General features: G+C 40.5%; 3 protein-coding genes across 4 annotated transcripts in view; 2 read left to right on the top strand and 1 right to left on the bottom strand.

Moving 5' to 3' along the window:
* Positions 1–444: 444 nt before the first annotated feature.
* Positions 445–11272, bottom strand: LOC115782635 (transmembrane prolyl 4-hydroxylase-like). Its single transcript, XM_030732930.1, has 9 exons — positions 10854–11272; positions 10251–10332; positions 6142–6338; positions 5896–5986; positions 4814–4976; positions 4412–4597; positions 4134–4224; positions 3845–3968; positions 445–1573 (listed from the first exon to the last, which is right to left on the bottom strand). The coding sequence occupies exons 1-9, from the start codon at positions 11220–11222 to the stop codon at positions 1365–1367; spliced, it is 1512 nt and encodes a 503-aa protein (XP_030588790.1). The 5' UTR covers positions 11223–11272; the 3' UTR covers positions 445–1364.
* Positions 8058–10270, top strand: LOC115782636 (secreted frizzled-related protein 2). Its single transcript, XM_030732931.1, has 4 exons — positions 8058–8658; positions 9174–9349; positions 9432–9518; positions 9626–10270. Exons 1-4 carry the CDS (start codon positions 8132–8134, stop codon positions 9943–9945), a joined length of 1110 nt encoding a protein of 369 aa, XP_030588791.1. The 5' UTR covers positions 8058–8131; the 3' UTR covers positions 9946–10270.
* A 71-nt stretch (positions 11273–11343) lies between the features above and the next one.
* Positions 11344–17007, top strand: part of LOC115782634 (cyclin-dependent kinase 17-like) — a 40677-nt gene continuing 35013 nt past the window's right edge. For both annotated transcript variants that reach the window (XM_030732928.1, XM_030732929.1), the window contains exons 1-3: positions 11344–11483; positions 11560–11652; positions 11777–11845. The gene's annotated coding sequence lies outside the window, so the exon portion shown is untranslated. The remainder of the gene's footprint in view (positions 11484–11559; positions 11653–11776; positions 11846–17007) is intronic.

Below are 17007 nucleotides of genomic sequence, written 5' to 3' on the forward strand. Positions count from 1 at the left end.
ATTGTTCCTCAATACACATCAAACATAAATATGGATTTAGATATTTTTTGAACATTTAGAAATAATTTTTACTTTATACAGGAAACATTTTTAATGTAGGGCTGCTTAGACTGTTAATGATGATCTTGGTATTTGGGAGATCTGAAAAATTACAAGAGGTTTGTTTTTGGTTTTCATTTAGTTTGGTTTTCATGAGATTTATGAGGTTACACACGCACAGCTCCTTTCTGACCAGAAAGTGCAAGTGCCATCACCCAACGTCAGTGACACATATGCGCTGACGCATCAATAGCTTATCCAAAGGAACCGGTGCCGACAAACCCATGTAGATCACAGCTAGCTCATAGTCAAAGGTACAGAAATCACTGTACTTGAAGTTGGACGACATCTAGTGGTCATTGTATATATAACATGAGGTGAAGAGTTAGAAAACACCACTAGTAATTATATACCATTGCTTTAATACACGGAATTTAATAACATATCAAATACAATAAAACACAGAAACAGATTCAGTGCAACATCAAGCTTTTATAAATATGCATTCATTTAACTTAAATCACCAGACGGTGACAATAAATAACATTGAAATAAATAGTCTCAGACAATTAAATATATTTGAGTTGTGAGAATAAAAACACACAAGTTGAAATGCTAGAATTCTAATTGAAATTACTCCTGAAGGACTGCCTTGCACAGCCAGCGTGACAAGTGATCATTTTGTACAGTGGAGAATAATTCCTGCAATTATTAAATGACACATCATGATGAAAGCTCATTTCCAATGTAAGCAAAACTGATGAACAAAACAGACATACAAGATCTCACAAAGGTTTCTCTCGGGAACACATTCACTTATAAATACAGTGATATGGCTTGTAACAAAAGGCTTGAATTCCATATTAATAACAGACCTGCAAGAGGAGCAGCATAGTAAACCTAAAAGGAAGATAGGTAAGCAGTCTTATCTCTTAAACACGACTGCATCTTTTCCCATTCACACATGGGGCCCATAAATAACATACCTGTTACTCTATATGTGTAAAGCATGGCATTCTATCTATTAAATTTATTTGTACTTGTTAATTATGCTTTCTAAATATCTTGTGCAGAAATCAATGAAGTCTCCATAACTGCAAATTAAAATCCCTAAATTCAGTAAACGTACAAGACAGATTCACTGAAATGAGAAGAGATGAGACATGTAATACTATTTTTTGTGCCATTTTCAATCTGACTCTAACGTCTGGCAATGTGGGGAAAAAGGAAGAAAAAAATCTGTCAGACCTCACTGGCTGTAGTGATGTACAGCCAGTGATGCACAACAGCCATTTTTATTGACTTTTGTCAATAAAAACAGACAGCTATAGATCCTGGTGGAGGTCGCTGTGTGAGAGAGACTGATAATCCATGCTTGATTTAGCTTGATGCCTTTGAGCAACTAGTCTCTGGTAGCGGGCTTGCTGCTGGTAATCTGGGTCCACATTTACCCAGCTGTTGGCCACCCACTTCACCCCACGTCTGACCGGACAGTCGCCATGAAGGGAATACTCATCTAACTCACCCATCCAACCTGTGGAACCCAGGAGAGAAGGAGGAGGAAAAGGTTTAGCAGCCACTGGAGGGTTAACAAGTACCAACTAGAAGCCTGATGAACCTTCAGATATACAACTTCATGATTTACTCTATCGATGTGATGTTTGCAGCACTGTCCTCACCATTTTACTGCAAGTTAATTATAATAGTGAAAAAATAAAGTACACCCTCTTTCAATTCTAAGGTTTTACATACTGGAACATAATAAAAAAAATCATGTGGTCCTTCGGTAAATACAAGTTCAGATGAACATATTACACCGCGTCATTTATTTTTAAAAATGAAGCCAAAATGCAGACGTAGTGTGTGAAAAAAAATAAGTACACTGTTACTGCTTCCATAGGAATGAAGAGGGTAAGTAGCAGCCAGGTGCTGCTAATCAAATTCACTTGATTAATTGATCATCAGCAAGTGTAAGAATCTCTATAAAAGCAGAAGTTTTGGCAGTTTGCCGGTCTGGAGCATTCAGCTGTGTGTTAACACAATGCCAAAGAGGACGTCCATCAGCAATGATAGGAAGGTTTATGAGGCCATTTCCAGTTTGAAGTCCATCATTCTGCAGTGCGGAAGATTATTCACAAGTGGAAAGCATTCAAGACAGTTGCCAATCTTCCCAGGAGTGGACATCAAAGCAATTTCACCCCAAGGTCAGACTGCACAGTACTCAGAAAAATTGCTCAAAGATGTATGAGCTACATCTCAGACTCTATAGGCCTCGGTAAGCATGTTAAATGTTAAAGTTCATGACAGCACAAAAGACTTAACAAGTATGACTTGTTTGGAAAGTTTCCCAGGAGAAAGCACCTCCTCTCGCAACAGAACGGCTTAGGTTTGCAAAGTTGTATCTGAACAAACCACAAAACCTCTGGAACAATGTCCTCTGGACAGACTAGAGCAAAGTGGAGATGTTTGTCCATAAAGAACAGTAACACATTTGAAAATTAAATACAGCATATCAGCAAAAAAAACCTCACACAACTGGTGGAGGGATGATAATTTGAGCTTTGCTTTGCCACATGGAGACCTTGCAGTCATTACTGAATTAACCATAAACTCCTGTGTATACCAAAGTATTCTTGAGTCATATGTGTGGCCATCTGTCTGACACCTAAAGCTTGGCCCAAATTGGGTCATGTAACAGGACAATAATTCCAAGCACAGCAGTAAATCTACATGAGGGTGGCTGTAGCTCAGGAGGCAGAGAAGGTCATCTACAAATCAGAAGGTTGGTGGTTCAAAATATCCTTGGGCAGGATATTGAACCCCAAGTTATTCTTCGATGTGTATGAATGTTGAAAGCACTTAGGTACAGGAAAAAAAGTGCTTCTATGATTGGATGTGAATGAGTATAAAGTGCTTTGAGTGTTTGTGTAGAAAAGTGCTCTATAAGAACCAGTAAGAACCAGTCCATTTACCATTTACAACAGAGTTGCTGGAAAAGAATAGAATCAAAGTATTACAATGGACTCAAACCAACTGAAATGCTTTACACACATAAACAAATCACCACAAACCTCAATTAGATGAAGAAATGTTGTAAAGAATGAGACAAAATTCCTCCACATGTCAGAGTGATAAGACTCGCAGTTGTACAGAATACATTTACTTCAAGTTACCGCTGCTAAAGGTGGTTCTAAAAGCCATTCAATCATGGGGTATGCTTGTTTCACACACTGATTCTACTTTTTGGCTTAGCTGTTTTTAAAAAAATGGCTCTGTAATATGTAATGTAATCTTGTTCATCTGAGTTTGTAGTTTCCTAATTTTAAGACCTTTATTATGTCCTGATATGTAAAACTTTAGAAGTGAAAGAGGGCACACTTTCTTTTTACCATGACTGTATACCTGCAGTATATACAGCATATACTCATATGCTGTTAAGTTATTAAGAATATGATGTTTTCATTGCTGAAGACTGTTAGCCATGGTGCTTTTAAACCTAGCTATTTGTGTTGTGGATCTGGTGAGCTGTGAGGTTACATGAATGCTGTCTAATGTTGTCACAGTCAGTGATTTGTGATCCTGATAATTAAATAATTCTGTAGTAAATGAGCTGGTGTGCAGTGATTCCATTTAAATGTTTCACAAAATATTTTTCTGCCAGTCATTCACGTGTACAAAAATCCTTTTTTTTTTTTTTTTTTTACAATTCAATAAAACTGAACTGAATAGTAGACAAAATAAGCATACTGGACAGCTTTCTGGGTTTATGCATGCAATAAATAGAGCTAAACTCTTCTGTTCTTACCTCTGCCATCAGAGAGATGGTTGTACCACAGTAGAGCTGTCCCAGCAGTAGATTTAATTCTCAGATTCCCTCTACTACATGTCTCCTGGGTGTCTGTTAAATCAACTCCATCCTGGACAAGTGCCTATGACACAAAAAAAAAACTGTAAATGGCTTCTGTCTAATCTAGTAAGTGTCAGATTTCTTGTCATGGGCTATCATCTGTCTGAATTACCAGCAGATGTACACACTGGAAAAAGGAAGACAAAATTTGCTGCTTTAGGACTGTTCATTATGAAGGCACACTCACCTGCTCCTCATAGGTACGATTGTCTGCCACAGGAAAGGTGGCTTCACCACCTTCCTCTACAGAGCTGAGGTAGAATAAAATGGTAAGATACCTGGAGTAACACAAGAAAGGAAGCAATAAATACAGATAACATGTAAGTTTCCCCTCTATTTAAAGATATATTGTTCTGTTGCACCAACAACATGAAACAGCCTTGTTAATACAAGTGCATTTTAAAAGCAGAATACAAAAATTATGTTGTAAAAAAATAGTTACATTACAATAGAAAACACACATACCGGCAAGGGACCTCTGTGAGAGCAGATGTGTTTCCTGCCAATTGTGTGTGTGCACAAGTAGTCTCTGAGTGGGAAGTGCTGCTGTCATAGTGGGCGTTAGTAAAGTCCCCGTGTTCATAGCGAATGACCTGCAGTGGTTCACTCAGTTCAACCAATGCAGAGGGCAGACGTGTCAGACTGGTAACTCTGTGTAAAAGTAAGAAATTCATAAATTAAATTCATAAATAAATACACATTAAAATTTCAGTTAATTCAATTCAATTTTATTCATATAGTTCCAAATCACAACAACAGTCACCTCAAGGCATTTTATCCTGTAAGGTAAAGACCTTACAGTTACAGGAGTACGGTTAATTCACAGCACAATAAAGTGTGTGTGTGTGTGTGTGTGTAGGTAGTGACCTGTTCCTGAGCATGCGCAGCACATGGTGAGATCCTGGGCCTTGGTAAAGCCAGGTGTGCTTGCTTCTCTGTCTAAACCGACTATGAAGCTTCCCATCTTTCTCTTGTCCTGGATGCTGGGACACATCATAAACATGCCTAAAATCCCCCAGTGTCAGCATCCCTGCCAGACATACACAGAAGTAAGAAGAAACAAGTCTTTCATTTATGCAGTATCATGAGTCCAGTTTCAGTATGATGTAGTCTTGAATTCTACTAGAGGAAACAGTAGGCTATAACAGCTTCTATTCTTTCTTTTCTTCCATTCCTTCTCTCTTTGTCCATCTGTGTGCTTTTATTGTCAGTTAAATGATTGTCTGGTCCCCATCAGTTCCCCTGGGAGACAGCGCCCCAGCCGCAACAATAGCTCTAGGGTGCCAGAGGAGAGATGGTTACAATGGGGGGGGGGCTAACGAAAAAGTGTGTAGGAGGGAGCTGGGGGATACAGGGTATCCGGGGGGGAAATTAAGAACAGGGGTTGGAGAATAATCAGTTTTTAATGAGACAGGATGAGGCACATCCGGACTGGGATGTTTAGAACGCCTGGCACAATGCTATCAGGTCAAAACGGTGTCACTCTTCTTCCTGCCTTGCCACTCTCAGACTCGCACGCAATCACAGCCACCAGCGAGCAGTTAACTCTACTCTTACCAGTGCACAGCCACTGCAGAAGCACTCACACATAACTGAAGGAAGCTAGCCTAGTGGATTTATTAGTTACACGCTTGAATTTGACATACTTATCCTGAACCACTGAGTTAAACAAGTGTAAGTGTGTGGACATATAAGTGTACTGAAAGCAGACAGAGACAAATTTCAGCTAGCTAAAACTGAATAGCAAGATTAGATTACACGTTGATGGGAAATTGAGGGGTTTTTTTTGGGATATAGGTTTAAAAGGCTAAAGGTACAACATGGTGGTATAAAGATTAATTCATAAAGTTTAATTTAAACTGCTTCTTTAAAAACCCACATTTTCCAAATGGAATCACTTAGAACAGAAGAAATGTATTGACATATAATTGAACTACATGAGCACAGACCTGTTGGGCAGGATTCCAGTCCAGTCAGTATCTGCCGTAGATTGTCGGGGCTCAACCAAGTTCCATCTTGAGAATGTGAATGACTCACAATCTAGAGGAAAGACCAGAGTGTTTTTTTCCTCATTTCACCAGAAAGCAAAACATGTTGTGACAGGTAAACTAATTTTAGATTACTTAGAAAAGATTTTTCTGGAAATCAAATTTTCCTCCTGCAACTGCGGATGCATAATGTTTCTCTTTCGTCACCTCGTGCTTCTGAAGAAGCCCGTCTTGGTTCAAGTCCAATAGACTGAAGACCTCTTCTGTGCTGAGAGAAAGCAGTGGCTGGTTTGACTCCTCTTGTCCCTGGCTGGATGCTGTCGCCTGGCTGTCCATCAGGCCCTTGAGTTGAGCCAGCTGCACCACCACACGGCACTCCTCCTCAGACAGGAAGCCAGGGATCTCTTACAGGATCATAAAGACAAGAGTGGCAGATGTTATGATTCATTGGAGCCTTTGGCATATGTGACTACATGCTGCAAATTTCACACTCATGAAAATTATCTAAAGAACAAAGCCATTTGTTTTTCCATAACAAATTTTATGGAGTCAGGGGAATCTAAAATTTCCCCATGAAAATAATTTGCCACCTTAACTCTGTAGCCGGTATTGTATCAAGAAGATTTATAACACACAAATTAAATTAATCCACTGCACATTTAAAGAGGTGAGTGAGTGACCTAGAGACATTTGTATTAACAGCACTGGTCTGATCTTACAACTACTAAACTGATTATGTAGATTGCTGGTTAGGATGAACCAGACACATCATAATAAAATAGTTTGACATTTGTTCTGACATACATTAGTGTACTGTACAAGAACAAAACTATTCCCCTCTGGCTCCCACAGTGACTTATTTGCATTATCCCTTATCCCCCACACAGTTTTAATGAGTGACAACTGGGCAGGGGGTTGACAATGTAGGCTTCTGGGAGTCACTAACTACTTGTTTTAATTAGAACAATCTACTTACAGAATGAGAATGTTGTATGCCTCTTCTCATTTACACATGATATACTTGATACACTTGATATTGCACCACGGACCTCAATTTGTTCAAACTGATGACCTCTGTGTGAAAGTGATGGAGCGGCTGGGAGAATAGGTGTATTTATAGTGGGTGGTGATTAACCAAGGGTGCGGTGTAAAATTTTGTCCAATTTATTGAACAAGTTGTTTCAATTTCTTCCAATTAGAACAAACTGTACACATCTTTTCTCTCTTTTTTTTATTTAGTACAATCATGATTTCCTCTAATCCATCCATGCCTCCCTGTCATTTTCCATCCTAATAAAAGGCTTCCGGCAGGTTTGGCGCTTGTACAGTAGGGGCCTTGTTTGTCACCCGTGCCTTTTACACTGCACCCTTGGTTAATCCCCAGTCCAGTCAAGCCTCATTAATCGGGATAAGTGATATGAATGAAGGGGGACTGAGCCTTCCTCCTCTCCCACCCACCACTGTCTCTCTTTCTACCCCGGAAAGGAAGTGACCTGCTTGTCTGAACAGGAATCAGGCCACAGCTACACAGTGGGACAACACCAATTTTGTTTGCATCCTATGCAAATGTTCACACACATACAATGCACGCGGGTGCACTTTTATATCTGCACATAGGTCTCAAATGTCCTGTTATTTTGGGAGAATTACTGGTTAACTTCTCTTGAATACTTCTGTGTCTAAAATGACCTCCTCCTGTGGGCAGTTAACTACTATTAAGAACATTACAAGTTTCTCAAGAGCAATACGTACTTATAAAAATATGAGACAAAAAAGTGCATAAACAGACAACAGAGGGCAACAAGGTAGTTAAGTGTGGACTGAACAAAAATGTGGATTGGAAAGAGTTTTACTACATCAGGATCTGCATCTTCCCTAATTCACACTGTGAGCATGAAAGTATGGAAATGTCAAATGTTGCACTGCTCTGTAATACCCACTTATCTCCTGATGAATTCAAATGGATCCATGTGTCTCTTGACACTTTAATATGTACCCTACTCCTTCTCCTAACGGTTCTCTACACCACCCCTTACCCCCTTCTTATGCAGATCTGCTCACCACCCACTATAAATACACCTAATCTGTCATCCTCTACATCACTTTCACACAGAGATCATCAATTACTCAAAAGACAGACTTAAGGATTTCTCCTAATTTGCCATCTGGAGTGCTCTGTCCTCATTAAATATCCAGAATGTCCCCCCATTCAGCCTCCCTGCTATTTATCCTTCTGCTTTCTGGGCCCATTAGCCTATTAGCGCTGAGTCCTGGGAGAGTAAGTCCAGGGCTGGAGGGACGAGTGAGGGCAGAGGGTAAGGTTCGATCTGGAGTAAAGGACAAGAGACACAGGACAAGTATTGTGGACAACAGTGAAACTGGATTTGGAGATACCCGTGTTTCTAAACCAGGAGTTTTTCCAAGAGAGGATGGTGAAGTACTAAGAGAGCCTGGTATTAGTAACTTCAAGTCTACACTTTCTGTCAGTGAAGATGGACTATGGGAATCCAGCAGCTCCTCTCGCTGTGTCTCTATCCCATCGGGCATGGCCCTGTGCCATAACATTGGCTACAACACCATGAGGATGCCCAACCTGCTGGGCCATGAGACTCCAGCTGAGGCTGTACAACAGAGTGCCAGCTGGTTGCCACTACTTGCCAGAGAGTGTCACCCTGATGCTCGCATCTTCCTCTGCTCTCTCTTTGCTCCCATCTGCCTTGACAGGTAATTTTACATATGGCCTCCTTTATATTGGCAAATTTTTCATTTACTCTGAATTTTTTGTAATAACTGTGATTTTCTCAATCCATTGTCTTACACTTTTTTATTTATAAATACACTGGATATTGCAATAGTGTAGCAGTCTTTTTCACTAAAGGTAGAAGATCACCATCAGTACCCAGACTTGTTAACAGAAATAGAAATTCTAAAAAGGCTAGGTTAATGAAAATATTATTTTCACAGTCATCAAGTGTTAACTCTTTTGACAAGTATGCAAATTGTGCAGCTGTCTCTGTGGAAAGGCCCTGGTTTCACAGCAAATCCAGGCCATCAAAAAAAACAAACAAACCCCTAAATCTCCTCATAGTCACATTAGCACCTCTCGGGTGTGATAAACAATAAACAAGCACCAAATCTTCTTCAATCAAGTGTTGCATTGTCCACCACTGTGGTATTGATTCCAATCCCTTCATCTACTAATTGCTGCCCATTTTCCTTCCTCATCTCTTCTTCATCAGATTTATTTCACCCTGCAGGAGCCTGTGTGAATCTGTACGGGACAGCTGTGCACCAATCATGAGTTGCTATGGCTACCCCTGGCCCGAAATTCTGAGGTGCGACCAGTATCCTGCAGACCATCTCATGTGCATCTCCTCCATCACCAACACCACTGCTGACACAGCGGGGCGTAGAGGTGAGCAACTGATTACACAGATGCTCCTGTTGAAATTGACTTAATTCAACAAGTGATTCAATTAGTGGTTTAACTATTTCAGTACCACAGGCAAGCTGTCAGGACTGTGAGCTGGAGGAGGCCTCCTCATCAAAAGATTTACTTGAGATCTTTTGTAGGAGTGATTTTGGTGAATACCAATATATCTATATATTTTTTATTAATGATCACACCAGTGTAAAGTTCAATAAGCAGTAAATGTGACTGAGGACCTGTGCTTATCTTCTGTCTTTCCAGTTGTGAAACTACGTCTGACAAGGCTCAAATACAGTCCAGTCAGTCTATCTCAGTTCTCACTGGCTGGTAAACTGGACATCCTGAAGCAGGGAGCCTTGTTAGGAAGGCAGTTGCACTCGCGCATTGAGCTGTGGCTGGAGAGAGATGCCACCTGTGTGAGGAACATGACACGCCAACACCCACGAGGCGGCACCTTCCTCGTGACAGGCACAGTACAGGGGGAGCGCCTGGTGGTCAACAAGGCTTTTGCCTGGCAGAGACGAGACAAGAATCTGATGGCAGCTGCACGCAAGTGGAAACAACACCGATGCAGAAACTAGGATTTTGTTAAGCTAGAAAAGGTTGAATAGCTGATTTGAACTGAAACAAGCACATAACAGCTATGATTAGGGGGATAGTGTTTAGAATTTAATCATTAGCCTGGAAATAAACTCATATCTTTTTTTCTTCCAAATCACTTCCAAACAATTGGTTATGGAAGAACTAATAGACAGTAAGATGGTCATAACAGTGCTCAATCAGCATCAGCAATGTGTCACTCAGACTGAGGAGTTCAAAGAAATAAAAGATGTTAAATAGAGAATGTACAGGCTTTTTATTGCTGGTCTTTATTTGCATGGCTTACCAAACAGCAAAGGTTTTAGGCTGAGCGTCTTCATTTCATGTGTTTTGTCTGGGACAAGGGACACCCTCTGAACATGTCCAACCTGGAGGTGTACAAAAGACGTGATCAGAATCAGCTATTGGCCAAGTGTGTGTACACATACAAGGAACTGGGCTCGTTTTTTTTTTTGTTTTTCCCATTGCTCTCAATGTACTTAAAAGAATAGACAAACAACAACATGTGTAGAATATTTACAGATTGATAGGTGCAATGGTGCAAAGTGCAAAGATGCTGGAATAATGATGAAATAAATAAGAGATAAGATATCTTTATTGTCACTTTGCAATACAATGAAATTTTGTTGAAGGTGCTGAAATAATAAATACAAGATAGAAATTATAAATATAAATAAAATAAGGGTTGAATAACTGGTTACTATATATTTATCACATGGTTATTGCTATAGGACTTCTAAATCACACTAAATGTTTAAATGTTTCAATATTTTAAGTTGTCCAAATGCAGGTAAAACTATTTTAACTAGGAAAAAAATACCGATAACTTCACAGGATTTAATGGATATGGAAGCAGTAACTTCTGAGTCGAAATGGCACTTTATCTTACCCGTATCCCCTCAATGCGAGGGAGACTGAAACTCTGACTGTAATCCTCCGCATGAATCTCTCTGGATGACGGGGCAGGATGGGGTAAACTGTTTCCATTATCGGTGTCTGCAGCTGAGGACCCTCCCTCTCCACTCACTAGATCCCCGGGCCCGTTGTTGTAGTGCACGTAGAGCAGTAGAGCGATAACATTTAGGATGTAAACATGAAAGAAGACCATGACCACGACGAAATAAGCGCGAGAGCAGACATTACTCCTCTGAATGTGCAGACGAGTGGAACGAAACGGGGAATTGTAAGGTGGAGATGACGGGTTGTTGCTGTCGTTAAATTCGTCCTGCTCTTTCAAATATTCCTGAGCGGCTTCCATTTTTTTTTTGCACCTTGCAACTTCAAATCTATTTAAACTGAAAGCTAGGATATAAATGTGTATAATTATTATGTAAAGTTATTGCACAAGTCAACCAAGTTTGGTTTGTCTGATGGCTCGACGTTAGCAAAACTCAACTAGCTAGCTACTAAGCTAGTTACGTAGCAAACTCCGCGGCAAACCTCTGGCTTTTCTAGAGAATTCGATGCTGTCGTCTCTGCCGCTTTTACCCAAATAAATTAGACAGCTTCGAGCGAAAAAGTAGGTATGCCCACAGCCGTATTCTTTGTTTAATAAATAGTTCATCATTAAATAAAGTCTCCTAATCCCCTGTCAGCTAACAGACGCGCTGCCCCTGACAACCTGCCTAACAACAGGACGGACCAGCTAAAGAGTCACGACAGAGCCAACCGCCGTTTCTGAGGCTTTGGTAAATGGATAGCGGCCTCTAATGGCGAACATGCGAACAAAAAGATCTTGTATTTATTTCTTTTTCACTATTTTCAACTTTTCTGTAAGCTTTGCTTAACAATATCGCGGTTTTACTTCTTCAGGCTCCACACAGTTGACTGTTTGAGAGGTTACAGTGGAACTGGCTGGTGCAACAACTCCTAGACCAGTGAGTGAGTGAGTCCAGTCGTTTGTTAAGTTCAATACTGCTCTTTTATATTTTACAACCCTATGAGCTGTAAAATGTTATAGATCTGGGCACTTATCTGTTATTTTAAAGCATTATCCAAATTCACTTTAATTTTAGTGATCACCGGAACATAGCAACTGCAACTACAGAATAACCAGTCAAATTGTTCAAATTCAAAAACTGCTTAAAAGGTTTGCTGAGTTTGTCCCAAAATAACATATTTATGTCTGTGTAAGTTCTCAGTCATTCAGGTCATAGTAATCCCTGGAGCTTGAAAAAAGGCGACTGGACTTCTTTAAGTTTCTTGAAAACATTTCACCTCTTATCCGAGAGGCTTCTTCAGCTCTAAACTAATTGGCGGAGAGTCCCAGGTATCCCCTGGAGGTGCTTGTTGACCCACTATTGTTCACGTGTGTAATCACATGCGCTGAGGTGTGGAAAAAAAGGTAGGTCATTACAATCAGTGGTTTCACCTGAAACCAATGTGGGACTTTGCCCCACTCAAGTGACCTATTGAGGTGGAAGAAAGGTGTGAGTGGGGGGTTGAGGTGCGTGGGAAGGACTGCATTTTATATATATATATATATATATATATATATATATATATATATATATATATATATATATATATATATATATATATATATATATATATATATATATATATACATGCAGTTTTAGAAACCAGACACAATGTTTTTCCCCTTCTTCACATGCTAAGTGTACTGGGACTACTTTTTTTTAATTTGCCTCACTGAACGAATCTATCTTATAAATTCAAGCAGGCTTGCGCCTCTTAGTTCAGCCACATGGTGGCGGTGAAGGTCAGCCTCGGAGTTCTCGCCATCAACTGCTGTGTCATCTATGATTTCCCACGTAATTGCGGGGAATCCAGGTGATCCCCTTGAAAAACAAGGATTAATGAATCTTTATTATTATTTTTGCTCAAAAGCATGTCAGACTGGGTAAAAATGTTCTCACCGGATCTCTATAGTTGCCACCTTAAAACGAGAATAAAGCTAATAAGGTTAATAAGGTTATTACCGCATGTAACGGAGCTGTTAGGGAGTGTAATTAAACCATCTGAGGATTGTAGGTGTGGTTTACACACAAAGAGCTGCAGAATAAAATCCGTTTGATGTGAAGGCTAAATGATGAATGTAAACTTCCCAATTATTGAATTTCAGGAATGTTTGAACCTGGCAAGCGAAACTTGGCAGTATTTCCCTTCATGTTGATGCCAACTATGCAGGGGTGGATCATTCTGTTCAATTTCCATAATTTCCATGCATTATTCACTAGGAATTTTCTCCGAGGTGCATATTTAGATGGGAACGACGCTTGGATAATGAAGGCTAATTTCCCAAGTGACAGTGCTCTTCCAAATTAATCTATCTGACCTCCCCTTTTTCCTGAGAAAGAGACTGTTAAGAAGTGGGGGGCGGTGGATGTTAAAGGCTCCGACACACACACGTTAACAGTGTCTCTCACACACACACGCACACCCCTTGCGGTGTTTTCCGGGATCACGCCACTGCTTCCACTTGGGATCTACACAGCAGCAGCGATATGGCTGATCATCACCGGACGGGACGGTGGACTTTATAAGCGAAAGTTAACGCTTAAAATGAAGTACAGCAGGTCAGATATGTACTTGTTCAGGTGCCGGGACACTGCGACACACCGTACAGCACTCCGATAAGAATCATTTGAAGGGTTGGAGGCAATCTGGTGTATTTTGCAGCAAAGTAGTTGGAGGAACTTGTCGCAGTGGCTTCATCCCAGCGTGCTGCCCGGATTACCATACAGAAGTGGAACAATAGTCTCCTGCAGCAGAAACACTAGCAGGTCAGTGGGAGCGGTGTTTTCTGTCTGTTTATGTCCTTGTTGTGACTGTTTAATACCAAGCACCGATCCATAACCATGGGTGTCCTATCACCTGACGGTCCAGGTGGGCTTATTTTTCGACTCGCTAAACAAAGATACCACTTATAAGTTAGTGTGTCTGGGGTCAGATTGCGCGTCTGTGGACAAGGAACACATCACTAGAGGAAATTGAATCGCAGTAGCAGATAAAACCGATAAATGGCGACCCGAGCACCAAAGTCCAATCCAAATGTAAGTCCCTTGAGCAATAGATCCTAAAATTTGGAACAATTTCGGCGACCTAGGCCGTGTGAATATAAACTTAAAAGTCAGGATAGTCTCATAGATGACCCCAGCCCCTTTTCTTTGGAGTTTCTGAGCTTGCTTGGCGGATGTGTAACTTTTCTTTGCCCTGCCGGATTCTCCTCCTACCGGATACTCGCGTCAGGAAAATACGGGGAGAGAGAAACTGGCCGAAAGCGCAAAAGGCCTGGAAGGTGGAGGAATCTCCCAGCCAGGCCCGACACGGGGCGCCACTGTGAATGTTTAGTCTATGTGCTGTACATGGTGCTGTATGAGGGGCTGCTTTTCGTGTGCGCTCTGCCCGCAGTCACGTCGAGCCTGTACGGGATATCGTCAGGACATTCGCTCGTCCGCATATGTGACAGTCCAGTGAGCGTGGTTGCTGCGGTCCTGCAGTGCTGTCGATAACCTCGTGGATACTCGCCATAAACCCACACTGCATACGTTGAACAATTCATGCCAAACGCAGGTCCTAACATTATTTCTTAACTGCGAGCTGGGAGTATCATTTTGTGCTTAATAATTTATGGACACCTCAAAGCGGGATGTCCAGATTGAACACCGCGCATCCGTTAGTTGCTTTGCCCTTGCCATGGCCCCGACTAAAAAATAAATAAAATGAAAAAATCACAATAATAATCCAGGAACAGTAATAAACTTGCGTGTATTTTAATTTGCAGTTGTGATTTCCTGACCCTTGTCCTCTTATTCGACCCCCCCACCCCCTCCTTTTTTGACAAAGGGCTCTCTAATTCACACAGAATGTGTTGTCATGAAATCAGTTACATACGAAACATTTTCCTGAATGTTGTTCTTTTCTAAAATAATACAAAAAAAAAGCAATTTATAACCAGGATAGGGTATTATTATTTTTCTTATTGTTACAAAATGATAAAGTTTTGCATGGCAAGTTATTCAGAAGTTACACTGTGCCAACTTTTCATGGATAGTAAAATTATAATGTAGTGTTATCCTGATGTTCCCAAATCAACTGTTCAGAGCTACTTGCATGTATAGGCCTAAATTTATGTTATTGTTACCATCATGTTATCTTAATGTTGTTATGTCTGAAGAAATAAGTAACAGTAAAAGGCCCACATTTGCCTTACATTTGATATCCAAGGTCTGTTTGGATTAATATCATGATAATGATCTCATCCACGTTGCAATGGCTGAAATCAACATGTACTAATCTTTCTGTACGTTCTCTGATCCTCGTGAGCCAGATCTGCCAACAATCATACAGTCACACTCTCTTCTCCATCCTCCTCTTGTGACAGATAATAGCATTCCAAATCTTTTGCTTAGTCTTTGGCAGTATGTTATTTGTTTTGAGTCTTGTGCTGTTCATTCATTTAACTTCTTTCCATAAATTATTTATCTATCTCTGGAGATTCATATTTAGTGATGGGATGCAGACAAGAAGACATTGGGTTTATAATGAGAAGGGACTATTGTCTGGGTGGATGTGTGTAGGATTCTGTAGTTGGGCAGATTTGTGCATTACTCATGCATCCCCAGGCTGCTGTGCAAAAGCAGTGTTGTGGCAGTGGAGTGGCACTGAGTGCCTGTTTCACTCTGCCACATTGCATGTGTGTGCATGCATGCGCATGATTCATGTGTCAATTGAATTGCACAATAATGCTTGTTTATTTTTGATGAAAAGGAAAGAAAACTCGGTGCTGGATGTAAGACGATATGGCTGACGCAAACGGAGACCACGGTCACACTAACAGCTGAAATATTGTGTATGTTTTTGTTTTTTTTTTTTGTTTTTTTTTTAGTGTGTCAGACATACAGCTAGCTTATGTGTGTATTTCACATTCATTCTGCAGGGCATCCATCCTCTGGTCCATTCATTATTTTTCCTCTGAAAAAGGCATAATTGGCAGAGGAATCCTAGAGCCAGGTTGGGTGAATGATGCTCTCTGGCATCCCAAGAAGTTTGGCAGGAAGTTTCTGAAGCTGACACTAGCATGTTTGGGTGTTAGTATTGAGAGATGCAAATTTTGAATTCTCAGCTTTTTTTGCCTCTCTCTCTCTCTGTTTTTCCTTTTCTCTTCACTTCATATACAGAAACTGTGGTTCCAGTCTGGGCCTGTAACCTAGCAACCCAAATGGTGTCTTGAATAAATCAGACTGTTCCTCTTCTCTCCTCCTCAGGAGTCTGTTTGTTCACCTCACCTCCAGGCTACCACATCCATGTAACTGGGGTGGTTACATGGATGGATGGAGAAGTACATGTGCACAATGTGGCACAAAGTTGGAGAAGGTTTTATCTTGTTTCCTGCTTTGTATCAGTTACCCTGTTGACCTTTGCTCTCTTGTGTTGTTTTATTACAAAGCCCTTCTTAATACATGTGAGTTTATGCTCTGTTTTGCTTTCAGAGCTGAAACACCAGTGCTTGTTATGCTTTTGAATGTCCTAATGAGGGAGTGTAATCTTTGTCATTTGGAGTGTGTCCCTCCATTAAGTGGGAGTTATGCATATCAGAGTTATTTGTGGTTTGCCAGGTGTCCGTCCGCACATGCTGCAGCCTGGAGCCGCATGTCCCATTTCATTCACTGATCGGGCTCTGCTGAGTTCTTCACACTTGCACCTCCAACTGCACCATACAAAGACTCAAGGCATTTCATTCTTGAATATAGGTGATGCACTTACGCATTCTGAAGTATCTAATATTGTTGTTAAGAATGAAATGCCATATAACTCTTAGTCTCTTTACACAAAGCTCATTTAAGATTTAAGCATACAGAAATATAATGTCAAAATGTGGAAATAAAGTAAGCCAAAGCTCTTTTATGCTCCTGTTAGAAAGAAATGCTTTTATTTGTGTTTGAAGTAAATGATTTAACCTTTGCACATTAAAATGTTCTTGCTGTATCTGGAATTTCATGAAAAACATCTTTAAAAACAGCAAACTTTACAATTTAAGTAGGAATAAGTAAGTTATATTTCCATAAAATGAATGCTGT

Source organism: Archocentrus centrarchus, chromosome 7 (assembly GCF_007364275.1).
Source record: "Archocentrus centrarchus isolate MPI-CPG fArcCen1 chromosome 7, fArcCen1, whole genome shotgun sequence".
NCBI lineage: Eukaryota > Metazoa > Chordata > Actinopteri > Cichliformes > Cichlidae > Archocentrus > Archocentrus centrarchus.

Excerpts from the sequence above, each read along its gene's own strand:
- LOC115782636 (XM_030732931.1), top strand. The coding sequence starts at position 8,132 with ATGTCCCCCCATTCAGCCTCCCTGCTATTTATCCTTCTGCTTTCTGGG. Across the intron at positions 8,659-9,173 it reads GCTCCCATCTGCCTTGACAG|ATTTATTTCACCCTGCAGGA; the intron begins GTAATTTTACAT and ends CTTCTTCATCAG. Across the intron at positions 9,350-9,431 it reads TGACACAGCGGGGCGTAGAG|TACCACAGGCAAGCTGTCAG; the intron begins GTGAGCAACTGA and ends TAACTATTTCAG.
- LOC115782635 (XM_030732930.1), bottom strand. The coding sequence starts at position 11,222 with ATGGAAGCCGCTCAGGAATATTTGAAAGAGCAGGACGAATTTAACGAC. Across the intron at positions 4,598-4,813 it reads CTGCGCATGCTCAGGAACAG|AGTTACCAGTCTGACACGTC; the intron begins GTCACTACCTAC and ends ACTTTTACACAG. Across the intron at positions 4,225-4,411 it reads CTCACAGAGGTCCCTTGCCG|GTATCTTACCATTTTATTCT; the intron begins GTATGTGTGTTT and ends GTGTTACTCCAG.